Source organism: Orycteropus afer, unplaced genomic scaffold, assembly GCF_000298275.1.
Source record: "Orycteropus afer afer isolate SDZICR_OR568_19922 unplaced genomic scaffold, OryAfe1.0 scaffold00023, whole genome shotgun sequence".
NCBI classification, from domain to species: domain Eukaryota; kingdom Metazoa; phylum Chordata; class Mammalia; order Tubulidentata; family Orycteropodidae; genus Orycteropus; species Orycteropus afer.
The window spans coordinates 3,773,915-3,796,114 of record NW_006921610.1 but is presented as its reverse complement, the minus strand read 5'-3'; the positions used below and the strand labels follow the sequence as shown (position 1 = coordinate 3,796,114).

Genomic DNA, 22,200 nt, shown 5'->3' with positions numbered 1-22,200 from the left:
GGTACAAATTTGCAAAGCAAATTTGTTTTAGATTCAACAGTTCATTCACATTTGATTTCACACCCCAATTACCAGACCATAACAAACTCTCCTTCCCTTCTGTCCCTTTGACTACCCCCTCCTTTCTTAACTATGCATTCCTGTCCATCCAGCTTTCCCTCTTTGTGAATGCTGTCCCTCTGGTGTCTCATGGTTGATTGCTCTAAGGGGTGCATGTCCCTAGAGTAGGTGGGTGCATTGCCCTGGAGTAAGTGTTCTGCATGTTCTGCTGTTGGGCTGAGAGCCAACCCATGGAAGTGAGTCCATTTCTAGGCCCAAATGGAAACTTGGGGCCATGGTCTTGAGGGTTCCACCAGACTCTCTGTGACCAGTAATTCTGGTAATTTTTGTGTTTTTGAGTTTTGTTCCACAGTTTTCCTCCTACTCTATCCAGGCTTTCCAGTTTTGATCCCTTTCTGAGTGGTTGGCACTGATAGCCAGGCACCATCTAGTTCTTCTGGTCTTGGAATCATGAAGGCTGAGGTCCTTGTGGTCCATCTTATCATTGGACTAATCGTTTCCAGATGTCTTTGATTGATTTTCTTCACTCTTCTTTGATTCAGATGAGAGGAGACCAATGGTTACATCTTAGATGGCTGCTTGAAAGCTTTTTAGACCCCAGTCACTACTCACAAAGTAGGTTGTAGAAAATATTTTTATATCCTATGTTGTGCCAATTGAGCATGATGTCCCCCGAGACTACTGTCTTGAATCAGCAGGCCCTGTGATTCTCTCACGCAAGGTGTTTGGTTGTCTCTGAGAAGTTACTCCAACTTTGCCTTCTGTTGCTTCTGTAATATGTGTGGCTAGTTTTGGAGCACAAGGGCATGTGTGAGGAGCTCTGGTGGTGTAGTGCCTAAGGCATTTGACTGCTAACCACAAGGCTGGTAGTTCAAACTTATCAGCTATTCCTCGGAAGGAAGGTTGGGCAATCTACTTCCGTAGTGATACCACCTCGGAAACCCAAGGAGGGGTTGCTGTGAGTCAGATTTGATTCCACAGCCGTGAGTTTGGTTTGGTAGGGCATATGTAAGATTATCTTCAGCCAAATCTATCCTTGGATTAGAGTATATTACTGTTTGCCTACCTCACCAGATCTTCTCACCTCTCTATGCATTTATCCATAGCCTGCTGTTTGGTGTTAGTGGTAATGCGATATTGTGCATATGCTAGTATTTCCTCTGTTGTTTATACCTTATGTACATGTTTCAGTGTCTTTCCTTTCCTCGACATCATCATGCTGATCACAGACTCTTTCTATACCATTCCTCCCCTCACCAAAATCAACATGTGACCCCTAACTAGTCTGAAATATTCCCTCCTTTTCCTTCCCCTTCTCAGTCACCAACTAAGTGAATTTCCTTCCCTGAGTAATCCTTTCCTTGACTTTTTGAAATAATGGGCTTATCATTACTATAAAAAGACAAAGAAGGGTTTGTTTGAGAAAGGGAACTCACTTTGTAAATTACTGGGGTGGGGAGGGAAGGGGAAGAATTAATTTTGGGCTAGTTGGGGGCCACACGCTGACACGAGTAAGGGGAGGGATGGTATAGAAAGAGTCTGTGACCACCATGATAACATTAGGAAAAGGGAAGACACTGAATTGTGCACATAAGATATAGATGACAGATGGTAATACCAACCAGTATATCCACAATACTGCATTACCATTAACATCAAATACCAGGCTACAGATAAACACATAAATGTCTGAGAAGATCAGATAGGGGTCAGTGAACAGCAGAATACTCTAGACCAAGGATAGATTCAGTAGAGGCTAACCTTGCACAGATAACAGTGATACAAAATACCCACAATCCTTACAGAAACAACAGAAGACAGACATAGAGTAATCCCTCACAGACAGCCAGACACTGTGGGAGAGAGATCCACCAGATCTACCGACTCAGGACCATAGTACTGAGGGACACCAGACTCAACTGGCACAACAAAATACATGAAAGTCTTGTTTCTCATCCTACATTGGTGAGTAGCGTTTAGGGTCTTAAAAGCTTTCAAGCAGCCATCTAAGATGTAGTTAATGGTCTCCTATTATTGGAAGTGAAGAAGAGTGCAAAAAAAAAAAAAAAAACCAAGGCCATTTGGAAGCAATCAGCCCTAGAACATGAAGGACCTCAAGACCAGAAGAACAAGATGGTGCCCAGCTACCAATGCCAACCACTCAGGAAAGGATTAAATCTGAAGCTCCTAGATAGAGTGGGAGGAAAAACGTGAAACAAAATCCAAAAACTCAGTAATGACCAGAGTTACTGTTTGGGTGGAATCTGGTGAGACCCCCAATACTGTGGTGCTGGGACACATTCTGGGCCTCAAATAAAACTCGCTCTCGGGGCTGGTTCTCAGCTCAATAGTAAACAAGATGTACAGGCAGACCACTCAACCCAGGGTGATGCACCCACACACTGTGGAAATGCATCCCTTGGAGCAATCAACCACGGGGCACCCAAGGGGCAGCATTCATAACGGAGGAAATGCAGGACACACAGGAGTGCACAGCTATGAGGGGCATGGAGAGGGGGAGGGTTACTGGACAGGGAGGGGAGAAGACTACGTTAGGGTTGGGCATGGTAAATGGTGAGTGAAACTAAATGTACACATAATGTTGAATGTAAAACAAACTCTTGATCTTCTCACTTCATCAAATTTTGAAGAAAATGTCTGCTAAATACCCAAAACTGAATACAAATATTTTTTCAGCTTTTTTTCCAAGTAAAGTGACATTCCATGAAAAAAAGTGGCAGTTTAGCTTTCAACTCAAACAATTGTACAAATGATTTTTATTCAGTGAGCAACAGAAATGCTCTGTGTGGACTTGCCATTGTGTCCTACAGAAAATTAAAAATAATGTGCATACTCATGGAGCAAACTTTAATAAAAGCAATTTTTATTACTTCAGTAGAGCATTCTTAAATAAAGATGGCCTTTACACTGCTGAGTGCTCAGAGTGAAGAATATAATAAATAATTGTATTCTTTGGTGGCATCAGTTTTATGCACTATTCTATTTGTACGATCAGTGTGAATGTCAACAAAGTGTAAAAAACAATTATTATCTTAATATTTTTATGAAAATAGTTTTAACCTCACCCTCATAGAAGGTCTTGGGGGCCCCTCGTGATGTGTGGGCTACACTTTGAGAACTAGTTTGTGACATTGCCTCACAAAGCAGATTTGGTAACTAGTGGTGAATCTGAATATTACTTATCTTCCTTCTCTTGTTAAGATTTTTCAACAACTTTATGTTCTCACTATGTATCTACAGAGGCTCTCTAAAGGAGACTGGCAAACAAATGAAATCATTTGTTTGTCCCTTTCTCTTGTGTGTCTTGGGGCACGTTTGCTTTCTTAGAAGCCAAACTTTTCCAGATGAGTTCAATGAGTTTCTAAAAATTTTTCTTGGGGGAGTGAAGAGAGAAATAACTCTGAAACAAAACTTTGACCAATCTACAGCAAAACAGTGACTGTTGGCATCTGCACTTAGATCCCTTTCCTGAAGCCAGTTTTTTTCAGAGCTGTTTTCTCATTATCCCTGTCTCTTTTAGCTCCAAAGTAGCTGATTTGGTATTTGCCTAAATTCATATTTACAGCATATGGTACTTATATTGAATTTGTGAGGTACTCAGGAAAAATGCATGCAGTCAGAGCCAGAAATAATTCTGTTCTCCATAACCTATGCTCACTCAATTCAAAACTGTTTTCAGATTGGAAATGTGTAGAAAATTGTGTGTCATGCATAAAATTGAAAATAGAAGTGATTTAATATTAAAAAAAAAACAACCTCACTGCCGTTGAGTTGGATCCAACTCATAGGAAATCTAAATTTATGATATAGTTATTGCATGATCATATATATATATATAGGAGCTCTGGTAGCATACTGCCTAAGGCACTTGACTGCTAACCAGAAGACTGGAGGTTCAAACCCACCAGCTACTCCTCACAAGAAAGGTTGGGCAATCTACTTCCATAGTGATACCGCCTTGGAAACCCAAGGAGGGGTCGCTATGAGTCGGGTGCGACTCGATGGCATATAACAGCAACAATATATAAATATGTGTATATATATGTATATGTGTGTGTGTGTATATATATGTGTATACACACACACACACACACACACACTCTTGTGACTTAGTGCCTAACGTATTTGACTACTAACCAGAAGGCTGGCAGTTCATACCCACCAGCCACTTTGTGGAAGGAAGACTGGGCAATCTCCTTCTGTAAAGATTGATTGCCTCAGAAACCCAAAGGGGTTGCTATGAGTTGGAATTGATTCAATGGCAGTTGGTTTATACATACATACACACACATATATATGTATGCATGTATATGTATCTATGTATAGGGAGCTCTGGTGGTGTAGTGCCTAAGGCACCAGCCACTCCTCAGAAGAAAGATTGGGCAATATACTTCTGTAGAGATCCCATCTCGGAGACCCAAGGAGGGGTCACTATGAGTTGAAATCGACTCAATGGCAGTGAGTTTGTTTTTGGTTTATATATGTGTGTGTATGCGTACACACACACACATAAAAATCTGCGGATTGAGGAATCCTTAGTAGACACAAGATACTGCTTTGAAAGTTGCTCTCTTTTCATCTCTACCTATTTTCTTTCCATGTTCTTTTCTTTTCTTAATTCTGTTCTTTCCCATACAGAATACCCCAAGGTGGGAAGAGATGTGGACTTGGGAAAGAGTGAAGGTTATCTTTTTCCTCACAATCCACAGCCTTAGTGCTGAAATGATTTGCTAACCTGATAGTACTTGACAAAGTGGGTATGGTAGCCAATCTAGAAGGATTTATATCTTATTCTTTCCTAAATCTCCTAGGAGTATCAGAGCTAAGCCAAAGACCCAATGAGGATCTTGTATCTTAGAAAAAGAGGTTAACTGCATGATGTTAAACGAGAGTCAGGGACATGTTACATTATAACTGACATTTTAGGGATTGAGCAGGACCATGCTTTTTGTTTTGAAAATTACTTTTAATACATTTTCACTCAGAATCAACAAGTGGAGGCAGGGCATTGGTGGGTACTGAATTACAGTAAGAAAAACCAATCATCACTCTGTATCCCTGTGTCTAGATGCATGCATACTACTGTTTTGAATCAAGAGAGAGTAGTTCTGGTTACACTTGACTTTTTCATACTTTTTTTTTTAATTTTCTCAGCTGTTGGTCATTTGCCTCCTGGCCAATTATGGTGGACTTTCTAAGTGGGATGGAGGTGCCAATGGTTTAGACAATGGGAGGTCCTGAGGGTACCATCTGTACTCTATAAAATCAGTTTCTGGAATATCAACCAGAAGGATGTACAATGACTATTTTTCTCAATTCCCAAATTAGAGTATTACAGGCCACTGGAACAGAATATCTAAAACTGTGACTGCCCAGAAGAATCTATATCCTGTCGTTACTTATGTTAAAGAGATGACTTCTATGTCCAGCTTTAGTATTTGTGGGGTTTGTGTGTGTGTGTGTGTGTGTGTGTTGCACACCTATAAGCAGGGGCTAATTTAAAGCATGTAATCAGTATCCATAGACCAAAGTGATGGAAAAGCCTAAGAGAAGCTAAGGAACTTAAATTTAAACAGTGACTTGTTATTTGATTTTGATAGTACTTTCTAGCCTTTCTTGTTTCCAGCTAGTTTAAAAAAAAAAAAAAAAGTCTTTTACTATTTCTGTATTTCTGTGCTTCTAATTAACAGCATTTAAAAATGTCTCCTGGGACCTGGTAGCATAGGGAATAATTAAAATAACTCAAATAAAAATAAACATCTAGAAGCAGATGTGGTGAGATCATGTATGTAGTTGTTTTGAAAGGTCTACTTAAGTCTCAACCAGTAGCTAACCCCTTTAGTTTTGCTTATATCTCGTAACAAAGCTACTTTGTGAGACCTAACTGGTGGTGTTTTCTTTGTCAGTGTTGCTACTCTAGGTCTCCTTTAAACTAAATACCAGTGCTTACATGTGGCTATGTTTGGCACATACATTTTGTGGCATACTGCCTAAGGCACTGTACGGAAGCTATTAGGTGAGCTCTTTTTCCCACTTTCTGCTTCCTGAAACTATCTGCAGACCTGAATTTATATCATGGAGATGACAGAACTAGAAGAAAGATTGAAACTGAGAAGAAAACAGAAAACACACAAACACCCCTCCTACCCCCAAGCAAAATCAAAACCATATCCTGAATCCACGAATTCATCTTCCTTTAAAATAAAAGACTTCAAGGAATTGCTAATCCTTACAGCACACATGGAAGCTCTGGTAGCATAGTCCCTAAGGCACTTGACTGCTAACCAGAAGGCTGGCGGTTCAAACCCACCAGTCACTCCTCGGAAGAAAGGTTGGGCAATCTACTTCCGTAGTGATACTGCCTCGGGAACCCAAGGAGGGGTCGCTATGAGTCAGATCTGACTTGACGGCACGTAACAACAACAACAACAACAACAACGGCACACATGTATTTCTAGGATTATCTTACTATTGTTTTAATAGCTAGCAAAACTGGCATCCATAGTGTAATATCCATAGCTACTATAACTTTTTTGGCTTGGTGTTCAAGGAGGGAGGCAATCATTTTGGAATACAGTGGGCAGTAGTACCCCAAGTATCATTCAGTAAATAGCAGTAGCCTTTTTTTTTAAAATTTATTTATTCATTGGCATTTCAAATGCTGAGAAAGTTTAATCAGACACCACAAGTTCTTTGCAGATGAGTCCATGGGAGGAATCTTAAAAATATAATAACAGGTATTTATTCTCAGTACTGAAAGTTGCTCGTTGACCAGTGTACTTTATTTATCTGAATTGTCATGAGGAGCAAATAAAATGTGCAAAAATTCTCAGTCAGCTATTAAGCACCATTCAAATGCAAGATGATATTTTTAAAAAATGAATTCTGAAAAAAGATACATGTTGTATCTTGGCCTTGGTGTTAATATGTGATGCCTGCAGCTTTTAAGAAGATTTTAACATTCATGGAAAAAATTAAGCAAATTATTATACCTATCAAATTTCTAGAAGCCCATAAAAACACTAGTTTCTCACTGACTAATTTCGTGGTTTCTACCACTTAGTGTGCCAAGAAGGAGATGAATGTGGATTTGGAATCATGCCTGGATTTCAGTGGGTATGTTGTCATGTCCCCACTCTGCCTCATTCCTTGTGTAATCTTGACTCCTTCAACAAGCAGACTGTGGATCAATAGTGGTGGAAGAAGTACATTTAACAAGTTCCTTTCTCAGAAAACTTAGTATAGATTATGTTAAGTCTCCAGGCGGTAAACTGAGAGGATGGCACATGTACACATTTTTCCTTCTGTTTATTCTTGCATGCTGAAATGTTGTAGTTTTGTTAGTTGCCATATTGAAATGCTCCTACCCCAAGTGAAATAATCTAGGCCTTACTCCATATTGAATATTACTGGTTGAAACACAAATTTTTCCTCTGTATTCTTTTCATGGCAGGGCATGAGGTGAACCTGTCTAATGATTTATTTTTCTTTTTCTAACAGGTGGGTAAGAGAGTTTTTGAATGAAGAAAATAAAGGTCTTGATGTTCTGGTGGAATATCTGTCATTTGCACAGTACGCAGTAACGTAAGTAAAACTTGGCTCATTTGCTTTTAAATTGTATGTGGTCACAGAAGATGCAACTCAGTGGTAAAATTATACCCTGCGCTGGGGAAAGAAACCCAAAAGCAGATGGGGTAATGTTTAAAGAGGTTTGTTTCTGTTTACATAACTAAAACCAAATCACATAATTGCTATTAGAAATGTTTTTAAGACAGAAATAAAACAGGTGATTACAAATAACTCTCAGAGAAGTACTTATTTTAAAAAGAAGTACATTAGAGCTTAAGTTACATATATTCATATGATAGACTACTGTGCCACTTATTGAAAGATGTTTATGATATATTAAGTGAATAAAAGAAAATGCAGAATACTGCCTTTTATCATTTAAAAAAATGATATATATGTGTGTGTCTGTATTTCTATATGCTAGTAAATGCATAGCAATGATTACAAAAGTAGATGCTAAACATAGTGAGACCAGAGAAAGCAGTAAACAAAATACTTTTCATTTTATGCATATTTGTATTGCTTTGGCTTTTTCCCACAAAACTGAGATGGAACAGAAAAAACAAACCCAACTTTATTTAACCTTGCTTTGATTATTTCATAAAATCCTACCATGCTAGGCTTCTGGATTTATAACAGGACTGGAAAGTGTACATTTGAATGAGAATTTTCTTCTCTACATGTCATCCTTTGATCAAAAACCATTCCAATATTCAGTATATCCAGATATACTCTTATAGATTAATGAACTAATATTGTACATTTCATTTCACTAACAGGCATTTCAGTGTAGGTCGAATTTTTACCCCTCATATCTTCTATAAACAATAACTTGTTTTTTATAATGACTTACTACAAAAGGTTCCCAGACTTAAGCAGATGTTATCTTAGTAATACTTACAACTTCCTTGAGAATTTGGAGGTGAAAGCAATAATTACTCCTGCCTAATGGATGGAGAAACTAAAGTACTAACTGAAACTGGCTTGATGAATTTCAGCTTTGATGCCTGTCTTAGGTAATATGAGATAGACTAAGAAAATCTAACAAACGAGTTCTTCCTGAGAAATTGTTCTCTGAAATATAATCCTAGTTTTTATAGCATGATCTTCCAAAGGATGCTTCTTATCTATCTCCATTACATTAAAAACTGTTAATCTCCTTTATACTTTGTATTATATAGGGCAAAACAGAATAATATTACCCTACTGCATATGATGGGAGCTCTGGTAGCATAGTGGCTAAGGCACTTGACTGCTAACCAGAAGGCTGGCGGTTCAAACCCACCAGCCACTCCTCGGAAGGAAGATGGGGCAATCTACTTCCGTAGTGATACTGCCTCGGAAACCCAAGGAGGGGTCGCTATGAGTCGGGGCCGACTCGACAGCACATAACAACAACAACAACAACAACTGCATATGATAAAATCTAAAGTAATACTTACGGAATTAAGGAAGGGAATAATTAAGGAAAAGAATTAACTTTAGGAATAATAGAAAAGAATGACATGCTATATATTGTATGTTTATTTTGATTAACCCTTTACCTGCATCATAATAGAAGTTAGAAACCATCTTTCCCAAAGTACCGTCACATGGGATCATTCGGGAAAGGTAGCACTGCTGAGAGGGGACTCTTCTACTTCAAAGTGTAAGATGCTAGTAACCAAAAGATCAGAACTGTTTCCTAAACTTGTACCTTTCTTGTTTTTTTGTTTTGTTTTTGTCATTAGCCCTACATTATATATCCACTCTTAGCTTGTAAGTTTTGCTTTTGTTTTACTTGAATTGTTGTTGTTGTTGTTATGTGCCATCGAGTCGGACCCGACTCATAGCGACCCCTCCTTGGGTGGCCGAGGCAGTATCACTATGGAAGTAGATTGCCCAACCTTCATTCCGAGGAGTGGCTGGTGGGTTTGAACCGCCAGCCTTCTGGTTAGCAGTCAAGTGCCTTAGGCACTATGCTACCAGAGCTCCCTTACTTGAATTAGATAAATTAAATGAATATGTAACTCCTTTATTGAAACTAATCTGCAGAAAACTTTCCCTACTCTTGTTCAGCATTTGACAATTTCCTAGCCCTTGGAATGTGAAACAATGGCTGTGCTCTATACCTAAAACAAAAACATTTCTTATGGTAGGACTTTATATTTTCCTTCTACATGAGAAGAAAGAACAAGCTAAGGGAAACATGAGATATGATACATAATGGAAACCGGTAGTCCAGGGTACTAATGGACCATGGCAACCTCAGTCTACACAACCCTGAGACCAGAAGTATTAGATGGTGCCCAGCTACCAATGCCAATCTCTTGGAAAGGGATCAAAATTAGAGATCCTCGATAGAGTGGGAGAAAAGGAAGAAAATTCAAAAACAAAAAAAGACTAGGATTACTTGTTGGGTAGAGACTGGTGAAAATCCTGAGACTGTGGCCCCTAGTCTGGAATTGGACTCACTCCCATGGTTTAACTTTTAGTCAAGCAATAGACAGGCCTGTGAGCAGAACAATTACATCAGGGAGATGTACTCCTTACAACAGCCAGCCACGGGAGATCAGAAGGGGCAGCATTTGAGTAGGAAGAAAGCTAGGGAGGCAGGAATGCATAGGTAAGAAGAACACAGGGAAAGGGAGGAAGTGGGAAGAGAGCTGTTACATTGTGGGGGTTATAATCAGTGTCACGAAACAAAATATGTTTGACTTGTTGAATGGAAAATGAATCTACTGTGTAAAATTGCACTCAAATCACAATAAAAAGTTTTAAAAAATACATATATCTAACAGATATGAGGGATCCTTTTGTTCAGGATGTCACCTTGGCTTACCATCTCCAATCTCAGTCATAGGTTTCTATTTTCTGTATTTCAGGCTATACTTGATTACCCATTTCTACCTCTGTTCTGTTCAGCACTGCCACCTGAATTGAAAGGGATAACAAAAGTGTCTGTGTTCAGACCATACACTGACTTTTTATATCAATCTGCTGTCTAGATTACCATTTAATAGATGGAGAGCATTACCTAGTTTTCAGATAACTGACCACTCTTTAAAAATACTTTATTTTGGCAATCACATGTTTTATTTACAATGTTTATGGCATTTCCTCTTGCAGTATGACCTAAAATTTTCCTGAGGCGTGAATTATAGCTATCTGAAAGCTGCCTCTGTTTGCTGTACTGTCTGATCAGGTGGTGTTTGGTGAAACCATAGATAGGAACAATGAATAAAATATTTGTTTGTTTGAGAGAGCAGAGTTATTGACTTTAGGAAAAGAAAAAAAAAATGCATGGAACACAAAAGCCTGTCTGTTTGAAAACTTTGTTCCTAAAATTATACAGGAATGAGCAACCTAACTTACCATTTATTCTAACATTGTTAACATGAGTCATAACCTCAAAAAATGCCAGAGAAACAATCACCTTACTTTAAAGAGTACCACACTGGTGAGAGATTCCAAAATCAAAGCAAATCCATAGCTTCGATAGTAATGTATGACATATGGTTGGAAGAGTACACTTGCCAACACACTAGGAGAAAATGTTCACTGAAAATTGATGCATAGGAATAAATTAGCATAAGCCTACCACATTGACTTGTTAAAGCAGAATGAAGACAGCTGTCGGATCTCTTTTTTCCCCTTCCATTATAGAAATGTTAGCAATTGGTAAGTTAGCATGCCTTATGGTAGGATACAAATAATCTATCACTATTTAATTTTTGCTTTTATTCAGTTCTTCTTTTGCCAGGTCTGATGCTTGTAATTCTGTGTTTTTGAAGCTAGCACTAAATCTTTGGAAATTTTTGAGTATTTCCTTTTCCATTGTCTTTTTCTGCAGATTCCCTGTGTTAAGTCGTGTACACCTGTACATTTGTGTGGATGTGAATATTTAAGTCTTCAGTGGTGTTTGTGTTTTGTTTTAGTTTTGACTTTGAAAGTGTGGAAAGCACTGTGGAGAGCTCTATGGACAAATCAAAGCCCTGGAGTAGGTCCATCGAGGACCTGCACAGAGGGAGCAACCTGCCCTCACCGGTGGGCAATAGCGTGTCCCGCTCTGGAAGACATTCTGCACTACGGTAAGTTCCTTTAATCAGGAAGCAAATTTGGTAGGATACACTTCATGGACGTCTCTTACCATATAGCACTTTCATTTTTGGTGATTCCAAAACAATGACATTCATGGGATCATCATTTGAATCTACTCTAAAAGTTTTAACTGCTTCTGAAAATACCAGACTTTCATTCAGCGTAGGAGGTGGAAAAGATCTGCTGCTAAATGATTCCACAAACAGTCCCCATGGGCAGATAAGTTGGCACTGTAATTTCCTGGGCAGAGGCAGCACTTTGATACTTGAGGACCTTAAGAGACCCTTGTTGCCATTCATGCCCTTCTCCTTCCCTCCCTCCCTCCCATAGAAGCTCAGGTGTGTGTGCTGTATCATGTTGATATCTTGGGACATGCATTTTGTGTTAGGTGCAAGATGCTGAATCGATAATTGTATTAACAAGATGCCTTTAAGCAGTGTTGCTTTGTCGATATGCTTTAGTTATAAACCTTTGTTTTCTCCTAAGGACTCCCTCTCTAGTCTCTGCTCTCTGAAAAAGCACCATGCTAAGGGAGAATGAGTGCTGATTACTGTGGTACTCAAATGGAAGTTTCCACCTCTAGTACAACTCTAATTATATGAAAAGGACTCAATTTACAAAATACGTTTTAATTTGGTTTTCCATAATTTCTTACCTGGAAAGTATCATATACTTGCAAGTTACTGCCTTCACAGTTTCATTTATCTAGTCACTAATCATTTATGTCTATTTTTGAGTTATTGAAACTGTATTATTTCTAGTAGAATGGAAGACTCAGGAAAATATTGGAAGGCATTCCAGGTCCAAAGAGGGGTATAATCCTGAGTGCTGGGGTACAGGAACAACATAGGCCAGCTTGATCTGCTCACAGTTAGCTTAAGGTGGATCCTGATACAATTCAATTTAAACTGGAAAGAAAGACCAAAAGTCTGAACACAGAAGAAGATGGAAAAGCTATCCTGAACAACACAGAACTATATGACATTTCTCGTTGGCAGGTGTGCTTGAAGATGACCGACTAAGAAACCAACACCACGTTCTTTTGTGTTTGAACAGTTTCAAACTCAGGAATGAAACATTTGAATTTCTTTCAACTCTGCTTTGTGGTTTCTAATAACTTGAGAGAGTCAATATGGCAGTAACTTTCATGCTAGTTGCTGACTTGAAGTTTATTTTTTTTTTAAACAATGCATGCATGTCAGTGATACTCCAGTTCTGTAGTTCATGGCTTTGTGCCTGGATTCTAATTCTGTATTTGGCCGTATGACAGATCTGTGACATAAAAACAGGAATCAGAAGTACAGGCATTTGATACATGTTGCTTTTCATATACCCAAAGATTTTCACATTTTTTTCTTTTCCTCCTCCTTTTTGTCTCCCTTTTCTACTCTCCATACTTACTTCACTTTTTGGCTCCCCCCCCTTCTATTTTCATTCTGCCATCTCATTTCTTACTGTCTTTTCTTCCTCCTCTTTGTCCTCTTTCTTCCTGTGGACTCTTCTTCCTGTTTGATTCATCTCTTACACCACCACCAGATTGGTTTCTCTGCCTGAGTATCTTCAGTTCAAATGCCACCAGAGCTGCTGCTTCCTCTGTTGCCTCTGGAGCAGCTTCAGTTTACACACTGATGTTGAGGCTTCAAGCTGGAAAATCTCGTAAGTCATGGGTGAAAATGACACCCAAGAGAGCTCAGAGTGCATGGTGGCAGGGTATTACAATTGCCTCCCATGTTATAATATGATATGTCATGGCTTAGTGCCATCACCCTCTATTGGGATAAAGCCCACTCTGCCTTTTAAACTCCAGTGTGCTCTGTTATCATATTATGATTCCTTGTTTTAAGAATTTGAACCTCTAAGGTATATTGCATTTTTAGTAATATTACATTTTTTGGGGGAAAGCGAAAAAGGATATTCATATTTTATAGAGATTTTTTGTTCTGGTATCTTTAATTAGCATATACCTCCTTCTAATTTCAAATACAGATTTTACCTCCCTCATCCTAATCTCAAAATAATTCTGTAGACACAGTAATCTTATCCTATACCCTTTGACAAAATGGATTAGATAAATTTAAATGACAAAGCAAGGTTTCAAAAAATTTAAAAAACTTCATAAATGGTGCTTGATTAAAGCAAAAAGGAAAAATACTCTGTTTGAAAACACAAGGTTTTAAAACAAAATTCCAGTGTTGACATACTCTTCTCTTTGAATTGAGACTTTATTTTCTATTTAAAATTGGCTACTCAGCATTTTATAATATCACACCCACCTTAAATTAAATCAGCTATTGGATTTTGAATTTTCATGAATTTGTCAGCTTGGTCAGATGTAAAAAATGTTGATATTGATGCAGTAGAAACTTGGGATTGTGCTTACTTCTAGGCTTACAGTCTGGTGTGCACTCAATTGAGAAAGATTTCTGTTATTGTGGCTGCAGATCTAGCTCAGTTATATGATGCTGTATATGAACATAAGGAGCTCTGGTGGTGAAGTGGTTAAGATATTTGACTGCTAACCACAAGGTCATTGGTTCAAACCCACCAGCTGCTGCACAGGAAAAAGATGAGGCAGTCTGCTTCCATAAAGATTGACAGCCTTCAGAACCCTAAGGGAATTGCTATGAGTCCAAATTGACTTGATGGCAGTGATTTTGGTTTGGTTTGGTATATGAACATAGTGCACATTACATCTATGAAGACAAAGGCAGCATTATTTCAGATGCAAGAAAAGATATTTTTAACTTTTAAGCACGCTAATGCCATTAGATTTGAATAAGAAGTGACCTAGATAATAAATGAATCCCCCAAGTCTTTAAAGGGATGGAGCACTAATGTAGGGCCTGGCAGAAAGGCTGGAATTCAGACTAGGGCTCTGGGTGGTGGCCAGAATTGGTCATCAGAGTGAGCAAAGGCTGTTCCAGGTGGTGATATAGTGAAAGCCTGAGCAGCACTTTATATCAGAGATCAAGTATGTTTGGGAAAGAAGTAGGAACCTGGCCTTTCAAGAATAGAGGGTTTGTGATGGAGATGGAACAAAAACCAAACTCACTTCCATTGAGTTGATTCCAACTCATGGTGACCCCCGTTGGGTTTCCGAGGCAGCAAATCTTACAGAAGTAGATTGCCCTTTCTTCCTTCCATGGAGGCTGGTGGGTTTGAACCTCCAACCTTCTGGTTAGCAGTCAAATGCCTTAGGCACTATACCATGAGGCTATGTAATGAAGAGACAATATCACAGACTTACAAAGTTAGAAAAGACCTTGAAGGTCATCCTGACAGCCTTTTTAACTATGGTGAAGAAACAAAAGCCCACCTTTCCTTTAATATGTTAAATACATTACTCTTTCTTCCTTAGATCCCCTAAATAAGAGTTTTTCTCTTTTTTTTGCTGAGATTATTAGTTTAATGAAATGATATTTCATGAATAGTCACCTGACTCTTCACCACCTGTATACGTATTGGATTTACATGAAGAGGTAAGAGTTCAAATTTAGAACTTTGTTGATACATTTTAACACAGTAATCCCATTCTTGACAGTGTTTTTTTAAGGAAATAATTTTTTGAAGTATTTAAAAATTAGCACACACACATAATTATGTAATATTTAATTGGATAGAAATCTTTTATTGAGTGTCTTCTATGTGGCAAACACTGTGCTTATGAACCTTCTGTGATTTATTTTTCACAATACTCCTTTGAGATAGCTACTATTATGACCAGGAGGAAACTTACGTAGTTAAGCAATTTACCTGGGGTAACAAACAGTAAGTTGCGGGAGGCAGGATTTAAAATAAAAGTGGTTTGACCCCCAAATCACTCACATGCTATTTTGCTTATTTACTTGCAGGATGACTTATTCCCCAGTAAATACAGACATACCTCATTTTATTGTGTTTCACTTTATTGTGCTCCACAGATACGGCATTTTTTTTTTTTTACAAATTGAAGATTTGTGTGAATCTTGCATCAAGCAAGTGTATTGGTGTTCTGGTTACCTAGTGCCACTCTGACAGGAATATACCACAAATGGGATGACTTGAACAAATAGGAGTTTATTCTCTTACAGTTTGGGAGGCTGGAAGTCTGAGTACAAGTGCCAGGCTCTAGGGGCTGGGTGAAAGCCCCTCGACCTTGGGCTTCAGCTCTGCCTCTTGCTCCCGGCCCACTGAAGCTAGAGGCTTCTCTTCACTCAGGCAGCTATTGCCTCCTGAGGCTATCAAGGCCAAGGTTAACAAATAAAATGGCACAGTCCCGATGTTACCAAAGCACATGGCAGGCCATTAATTCAAGTCTGTTGAAAGTCCCAAGGTCAGCAGAGCATGGCAGTTTGCTGGACAACGACATGGCTACCTGTTCAAGCGTGCCATAAGCTAGAGACCATTCCCAAAGCTGTTTCTTATATATGGGAAGCAGAACATATCCCTAAAACAGCTACTCAGCTTCTCCAATACATTCCATCATAGAGATAATTACCAATCTTACCATGGAGAATAACTACATCCAGCTGCCCAGCTACTCAACCAGTCCTAACCAAGTTGACACACAAACTTTACCACAATTGGTTTTTCCATTTTCCCCACAGGATGTGCTCACTTCGTGTCCCTGTGTCACATTTTGGTACTTCTCACAATATTTCAGACATTTTCATAATGCTGTCGCACACTTTAACAGACTTCAACGTAAACATTTATACATACTGGGAAACCAAAAAAATCTGTGTGACATACTTTATTGCAATAATCGCTTTATTGCAGTGGTCTGGAACTGAACCCACAAAATCTCTGAGGTGTGCCTGTATCCCGTTTGGTTATCAGGGCATCCCACATGTTGTCGTTCATGTACTAGAGTGCCTGGCAGAGCAGGGAGCTCTGTTTAGCAAGCTCTAGGCCCACAGGCCCTGAAAGAGGGGCATTTTGCTAATCTTTCCCAGATGATTTGTCTTTTTCTAATTCACAGAAAGGTGCCAGATGAACTGATAGAAATCTTGGTTATTATGATGGCACATTTACAGCCATTAAGAAATAACATTATATAAAAATGTGAAATAAAAGTTTCCTAAATAAATGGCAAGAGTAGGAGTAAAAGCTATACATTTATGTAAATTTATTTCTCCCTGTGTGCAAATGACAAGAAATTGAAAGGAAAGTTTTGGAAGTTAAAATCTTAACTATTTTTTTAGAAGGAAACTATGAGTGAACAAATTTTTGTTTTCATGATGTTTTTGAACTGATATAAAATGTATATTTAACATAAACCTGTGAAAGCAGGTATAGAGAGGCCCTATAATGGAGAACCTTGAACTTTGGCTGTTAGTTTTTATTTTGTAGACAGTGGAATGGGAAGTTGCATGAGGCAGTCTGTCTTTTCAGGCATCTAGGTTTGGTGACTGCACTGGATGGTGGTGGTTGGAGGTAAAACATTGCTGAGACAGCTGATAGTGGGATCTAAACATAAGATTCCTGAAAGTTAGAATATATAGCAAAGGGCAAATATGAGACCATTCCAAAATTAACATGGCAGGTGAAGAGATAAATGAAAGAGAAAACTTTTGTGCATGATTTATTAAGAGAGAAATTGAGCTATTAGTAGAAACAAAAAAGTTGGAATCTAGATGGGACCTCAGACATCATCTAATTCAACCCACTTATTTTATTAATGGGGCAATTGAGGCTCAGCTCTGAGGCCTTATTCTTAAGGAGTTACCTAGTTCATGCACATCTATTTCTACTTTTAGGCTAAAAGCTAATAAAGTTTATTGGCCTTTATTGCAGTGAATACTTCTGTTCATAATAGTTTTTCTCATCTCTGTGGAACAGTCATCCTAAGTGACGATAAGGGGATGCTGGTTCTGTGCCATCTTGCCTATCACACAAGGATAACTTTCAAAAGAGTTAAACCCTTTCAAGCTCTTACAATTTATTTTATTCAACAAGTAGCATTTTACCTTCAGTTTTAATTGTTGCAGGGGAAATCACTGAAACTCTTAATGTAATCCATTACTGTATCACAGGGAAAAGATATTTGAACTCTTAACAGTCAGAAACCTATAAAGGTGAAGTCTTCTATATTTTGATTCATAGTGAGGAAATTAAACTCAGTTTTGCTTGCTTATTTATTTGTTTGTTTGTTTTATAGCTTACATAAATTAGGAATATAATTTCTGAAATGATCATTAATCCCATTGCCTCCCTGCAAAGTATATGAAATAAACTGGCATCTTTTCTAGTCTAATCACTAACAGTTGTCATCTGTATTTTATTCTGCATGTGCTTCTTCCTGGTGACTTCATTTGTTCTAGATTTTCCTTGTGAAAAGATATTGAAGAATCTGATCCACTGTTTCCTGAATCTAACCTAAAGGAGGGAAATATGCAGAGGAAAATGCATTTAAAAAATCCTTCTCAGGGTGTAAATGCTCTCTGTTCTTTTGGCTCAATGACACATGATAATTCTAATTTTTGTTAATACTTAATTTAGGAGGGAATATACTGTAGGAGAGTGGGGGAAAGAATGTAGTAGTAGGGAGACACTCATTTTAAGAAACATTATTTCTGAGGAGGAGAAATGTTGAAGATACTCTTCAGTGTGGAAGGACTGTTGACCTGAATATTTGAGGGTGAAGAAAAATGCAAATAACCATCTATAAAATAAACTTTCTAAATATGGCTGACTTTTGAAAAACCTGTAACTATAAACTTTCGATTTCTCTTTTTGTCACATTTGCACTCAGATAGTTGAAAGTGTTGCATTGTTGTGTTTTTTTAAGTTTTACTTTTTTGTTGTTGTCTGTTTGAGGTAGTAATACAGAAGAATGGACTTGGGCTACGAATATGCATTCCAACTTTTTGATTTGGATCTTTTTGTAATGGTCCTGCTAATGAAAATGGTGACAATTTTAATTATAGTTGTTGCGTAGGTGATTTCAGCAGATTTGACTAGCATTTCCTGTTGTGAGCAAGGCAGACTTCACTTGTTCCACCTCTTTATTTGGTGTTTCTCTAAGATTGTGTGGAAATGGAAGAACAATAATCTGTCCAGTACATTATTGGTGATCTGTCTCTCAGATTCTAGGATTGGTGGAAATAACAGGGTCTAGGACCTGTCTCATAAGTTGTGGAGATCAAAATAATCATTCATGTAAAGCATCTGGCACAATAGTTATGCAGTGGTTAAGGGCTTGGCTGCTAATGAAAAGGTCAAACCTACCAGCTAGTCTGCGGGAGAAAGATGTAGTAGTGTGCTCCTGTAAAGAGTTGTAGTTGTTAGGTGCCAGACTGGTTGTGACTCAGCAATTCTGTGTACAACAGAACAAAGCCCTGTCTGATCCCGTACCATCCCCACAATTGTTGCTATGATTGAGTCCATTGCTTTAGCCACCATGTCAGTCCATCTTATTGAAGGCCTTCCTCTTTTCCACTGACCCTTTCCTTTTCCAAGCATGATGTCCTCCTCCAGGGATTGGTCCTTCCTGATAACATGTATGTGAGATAAAGTCTTGTCATTCTTGCTTCTAAGAGTATTCTGGCTATACTTCTTCCAAGACATTTGTTTTTTTCTTCTAGCATTACATAGTAGCTTCAATATTCCTTGCCAACACCATAATTTAAAGACATCAGTTCTTCTTTGTTCTTCTTTATTCATTGTCCAGCATTTGCATGCCTATGAGACAATTGAAAATACCATGGCTTGTGCCAGGTGCACCTTAGAACCCTTATGGGGCAGTTCTACTCTGACCTGTAGTGTTACTATCCAGTCAGGATCAACTTGATGGCAAGAGGTTTATACAAGAATAAAGAATGACACCAAAGTGACTCACCAAGTCACTTTATAGCTGTGGTCTAGTGCCACCAAGATTTATTATACAATTAATATGTAAAGGGTACTTTGTTAAGTGCTGAGGATGCAGAAAGATACATTAAATAATACATTTATATTTGATTCATGGCTGATAAACATATGATTATATTAATATAATCATACTTGTATGATTATATTTTCATGAAGTTGCAATAAATTCAAGGATTATTAACCCCATTTTATAGATAAAAATTGAGGCTGAGAGAAGTTATACTATAGCTAGTAAATGGCAGAGTCAGGAGATATAATCAAAGTCTTCTGACTTCTTTGTACTATGCTGCAGCATCTCTATAATCAGACTGAGAAAAAGTGTTTATATGGTTGTGTGCCCCCATGCGTGTACACAGTAGCTTTCTTCATGTCATATGATTATAACCAAAATAAAACCAAAAAAAAACAAACCTGCTGCTGTCAAGTCAATTCCAACTCATACGGAAATTCAAAGGCTGGAGTGGACAACAAAAGCTAGAAAAGATTCCCGAGACTTGGTCTGGATGCGGAACAATAATGACTAAGACCTGGAAGAGTGGGTAGGAAAGAGGAGAGGTAGGGAGAATGTTAGGAGCAGTGGTTCAGTGGTGGCACTATGCATGCATTGCTTAGGAAACAGTGAGTAGAAGAATCTGGCTGGGAGTTGTTGAGAGCCAGTTTATGGAATAATTTGAGGTTCAGGCTATGAAATTGTAATTGTAGCTCATTGGCAGTGATCCATTGAATGTTTTTGAAGAGGGGGATAATTTGGGGTGGACTTAGAAATATTTTATTTAAAGGTTACAGGAGTGAGATGGTTTCTTTGGACCCTTTTCATACAAGGTTATATCCTGACTAATTAGCCACATAGTAGGAAATGGCTTTGAAAAAAGGAACAAAATGAAAATTCAGACCAATAATGGCTTGTTATTCTTCTGATGTGTTTGCATCTGTCCATTCACTTGTTATTGTTGTTATGTGCCATAGTGACCCCTCCTTGGATTTCCGAGACAGCATCACTACAGAAGTAGATTGCCCCATCTTCCTTCCGAGGAGTGGCTGGTGGGTTTGAACCGCCAGCCTTCTGGTTAGCAGTCAAATGCCTTAGCCACTATGCTACCAGAGCTCCTGTCACTTACTCCATGCAAAAAGCATGCACTGAGACCTTTTGATATACAGGTCTGTTCTAGCTGTCATTTGGTCCTTTCATGGGAGCTATAGTCCCTAAGGCACTTGACTGCTACTCAGAAGGCTGGCAGTTCAAACCCACCAGCAACTCCTCGGAAGGAAGGTTGGGCAACCCTACTTCCATAGTGATACTGCCTCAGAAACCCAAGGAGGGGTCGGTATGAATTGGGGCCGACTCGACAGCAAACAACAACATAGACAGATAAATAGAAAATTTCAATAACTGATGAAAAGATTCATGAAACGTATTATTTACTTTGCTCTGTTTCTTTTTCAACCTCTACCCAACTGTCTTTCAACCTCTACCCAACTGTAAACTATCTGGATCCAACTATTTCAGCTCTGTTTCTTTTGGCTGTAGAGACAGGGAGAAAAGTAAGTGCTTGGCTCATTTTTTAACATCAATATATTTTAGGAGTTTAATTGATAGAAAAAATATACCCAGGTGACATCATGTCTGAAGGGTAAGAGAGAGGTAACCTAAAACCCCAAATCTTGGTTAAAGTTCTGTTAGTCCAGATCTTGGAACCAAAGAAATCTAGTACAGTAAGCCAAATTATGTGACATATCCAGTTGATTTTGGATTCCAATCGGGTTGAAGCCTTACATTACCTTTCAAAGGAGTTCTAATTACTATTCCTTATTTATACATATTCATTTGATAGCTGAATGGTTTATAAGTGTTTAAAAATACTTTCTGTAAGAGAAAAACCTCACTTTTTCTTTCCCACTATTGCCATTAGGATTAGATATTACAAATCTCACAAATGTTGACATGAAAGCTCCCTAGAAAGCTTTATGGAAAATCTCTTTGCCAGAATTTCTGGGAAAGCCTGGCTAGGTCAATTCAGAAAACATTCATTCATTCAAGATTCTGCAGTAACATGCAGTCTGTAGATAAAAGGTACTCAGAGGAGGGAAAGACATCCAACTTACATACAATTATATGTCCAAGTCCTTAGAAATAGGTATGTTAAGACAATAGATGGGTGATCAGACTTATTTTATTGGTATGACTGGGTATGAAGAGCAGTTTCCATTTTAGTGTTTACTAAAGGTACTTGACCAGAAACCCAAGGAGGGGTCGCTATGAGTCGGGTCCGACTTGATGGCATATAACAACAACAACAGCAAATGCTTGATACTTTACATATGTTATAGCTCTCATAGCAAATCTAGCATTTGGTCATGTCTAGCTTTTGCTCAGGAGTAGGAATCTTTATCTTGTACTTCCAGAATTTCTACAGATATACCACTTATCACTCAGTCTTACATTTATCACTCATTGTTATTATTTAAAAATGCACTACTTTAATATAGCTCAAAATTACCATAACTTTCTCTTTTTTTGACTCCTTTACAATGGATAGTGGTTTGTAGTTGTTGTTGTTATGTGCCATCGAGTCAGCCCCGACTCATAGCGACCCCTCCTTGGGTTTCCGAGGCAGTATC

At 38.4% G+C, this 22,200-nt stretch overlaps 1 protein-coding gene across 1 annotated transcript in view; it reads left to right on the top strand.

Annotated features, from left to right (window-relative positions):
- FMNL2 (formin like 2) overlaps positions 1-22,200 on the top strand; it is a 429,889-nt gene that overhangs the window by 314,874 nt on the left and 92,815 nt on the right. The window contains exons 5-6 of the mRNA XM_042783649.1: positions 7,582-7,665; positions 11,568-11,720. Of these exons, the coding sequence (XP_042639583.1) occupies positions 7,582-7,665; positions 11,568-11,720 (237 nt within the window). The remainder of the gene's footprint in view (positions 1-7,581; positions 7,666-11,567; positions 11,721-22,200) is intronic.